Source organism: Coregonus lavaretus (genome assembly GCF_964263955.1).
Source record: "Coregonus lavaretus genome assembly, contig: HAP1_SCAFFOLD_1669, whole genome shotgun sequence".
Classification (NCBI taxonomy): domain Eukaryota; kingdom Metazoa; phylum Chordata; class Actinopteri; order Salmoniformes; family Salmonidae; genus Coregonus; species Coregonus lavaretus.
Window position 1 is genome coordinate 1 of NW_028157986.1, and position 2,078 is coordinate 2,078.

General features: G+C 38.3%; 1 protein-coding gene across 1 annotated transcript; it reads right to left on the bottom strand.

Moving 5' to 3' along the window:
• Positions 1 to 246: 246 nt before the first annotated feature.
• On the bottom strand, positions 247 to 1,203 carry LOC311124564 (trace amine-associated receptor 13c-like; the record flags this gene model as incomplete). The annotated part of the gene is made up of 1 exon (XM_084198683.1): positions 247 to 1,203. The coding sequence occupies one exon, from the start codon at positions 1,201 to 1,203 to the stop codon at positions 247 to 249; it is 957 nt and encodes a 318-aa protein (XP_084054809.1).
• Positions 1,204 to 2,078: the final 875 nt, after the last annotated feature.

Here is a 2,078-nt window from a genome sequence, read left to right on the forward strand (position 1 = left end):
GAATTTACAACCCTAAATGACTACAATGTCTTTTATAAAACAAGCTTATGCCTTCTTATGCCTTCTCCAAGTCATTCCATTCCAATCCATCCAAATCATTCTGCAACAACACCACATGTATCTATGATGACAACACTGAGATGAATAATGTCAGTGTATTGTTACATGAAAGAAGCAATTACAACAAATGTATTACAAAACATATCAAACCTATGTGTGTCATATTTAGGAATAAAAGCATAGGAACTATGAACATCTTAATTTCAAAGTTAAAATATGTTTAGCTGTTACTTTGAACCATGGATAAAAGAAAGCATAAATTATTGGATTAATTAAGGAATTAACAAGTGGCAGACAGCTGATGATAAATAATGATAAATTGTCAATGAAAAAAAAATGAAAATACAAATAAAATGGAATCCAACAACTTAGATAGGTGAAAACAACAATAGCTAGAGTTTTTGCTGCTTTTCTCTCTGACTTATTTGCCTGTACAGTTTTAACACCAGACACACTGGCAGCCTCTTTTGAAAATACCTTTCTGGCCTGTGATATGGCCACCACAAATATTTTCAAATAAAGTGTTATAATTATAGCGCACGGGACAACCATTGTAATTACAAAGTCAATTCTATTACCCAAGACTGACCCTTCTACAGTAAAACATTCTTTCAAACACCTACTGGGTACCTGTACATTTACAAATATTTTTGCAATAGCAGCATCGTATATGATACAACAACACCAGGTAATGGATATACAACACATCATTCTTGTTATTGTTATTTTAGAGTGGTACAATAAGGGATCACACACAGCAACATAACGGTCAATAGATATCAAGACCAAACTGCCCACAGATAAAGAAGAACACAAACAAGTGATGCAGAAATAAAACCCACAGAAATATTCCCCAAAATCCCAGCATGGTTCCATTAATGCTACAGTCGTTAATGGTATCACAATCAGTCCCACCAGGAAATCTGCCACAGCCAGAGAGAGGATGAGCAGGTTGGTTGGAGTGTGGAGCTGCTTGAAGTGAGAGATGGAGATGATCACCAGTATGTTCAAAAATACTGTAACTGCTGAAATCAATGAGAAGAAGATGTACAGTGTTATGTAGATAGATGTCGATAGCAAAGCCTTTCTGCAAGAAGAGTTTCTGTCTTGAAAACAGTATTGAACATCTTCCTGTTCCTCCATTTGTAATAAAGGGTCCAAATGCTGAGGTCCTGCTCCTGCTTGGTCCTGTGTGTGACCCTGTCAGGTCAGCCTTCTGACAAACTCTGAGCTCTGCCTCTCTATTTATCTCTGAATGACTGACACACACTCCCCTCCCCAGTGTCTCTCTGCACACTCACACGCGCACACACACACACACACACACACACACACACACACACACACACACACACACACACAAGCCCACAAATGAACAAAAGGTTGGATAAACAAATTATTTGTCAAAACATGATGTAATGTATTACAAGTTTGTATGTTGCTATGGCCACCTAGCCTGTCCTTCACTCTTACTGATAGTTAGAGATGAGAGAAAAAGGTATGTTTTATCAACTGAGGGAAAATATAGTATGGGTGATGATTTGGTCACCCAAAGGTTATTTTACATGGGAAACAGGATAAATGTTCAAGACTAACTGTTTTGATTGATGTCAGTGCTCAGATTGGACCATAATCCACAACCTCAGGAGACATAGCCTCGGAAGCCAAACAGAGGTTGTGTTTCTGATAAAAGTTCTGACTTGCAACAAGCTAGCTATCATAAGACACAAAACTATCGGTGAGTGTAAGCAGCCAGCCAGCCCTCCCCTTCAAACCCCATCCTTAAACTCCTCCATCCTTCCAGTCGAGAGAACGAAACAAGATTTGGAAGGAAGGCCTTGAGAAACTACAGGACAGATCACAGCATATGTCATTTGGACAGTGCATAAGAAAATTGATAGTCAGGCAGTTGATGAGATGGCATATCTTTAAGGTGGATGCACTAATGGCATTCCATAGGAACATTCCATAGACTTGTAAAAATGTCCATCTAAACTGAATTATGAAGTAATTATTCA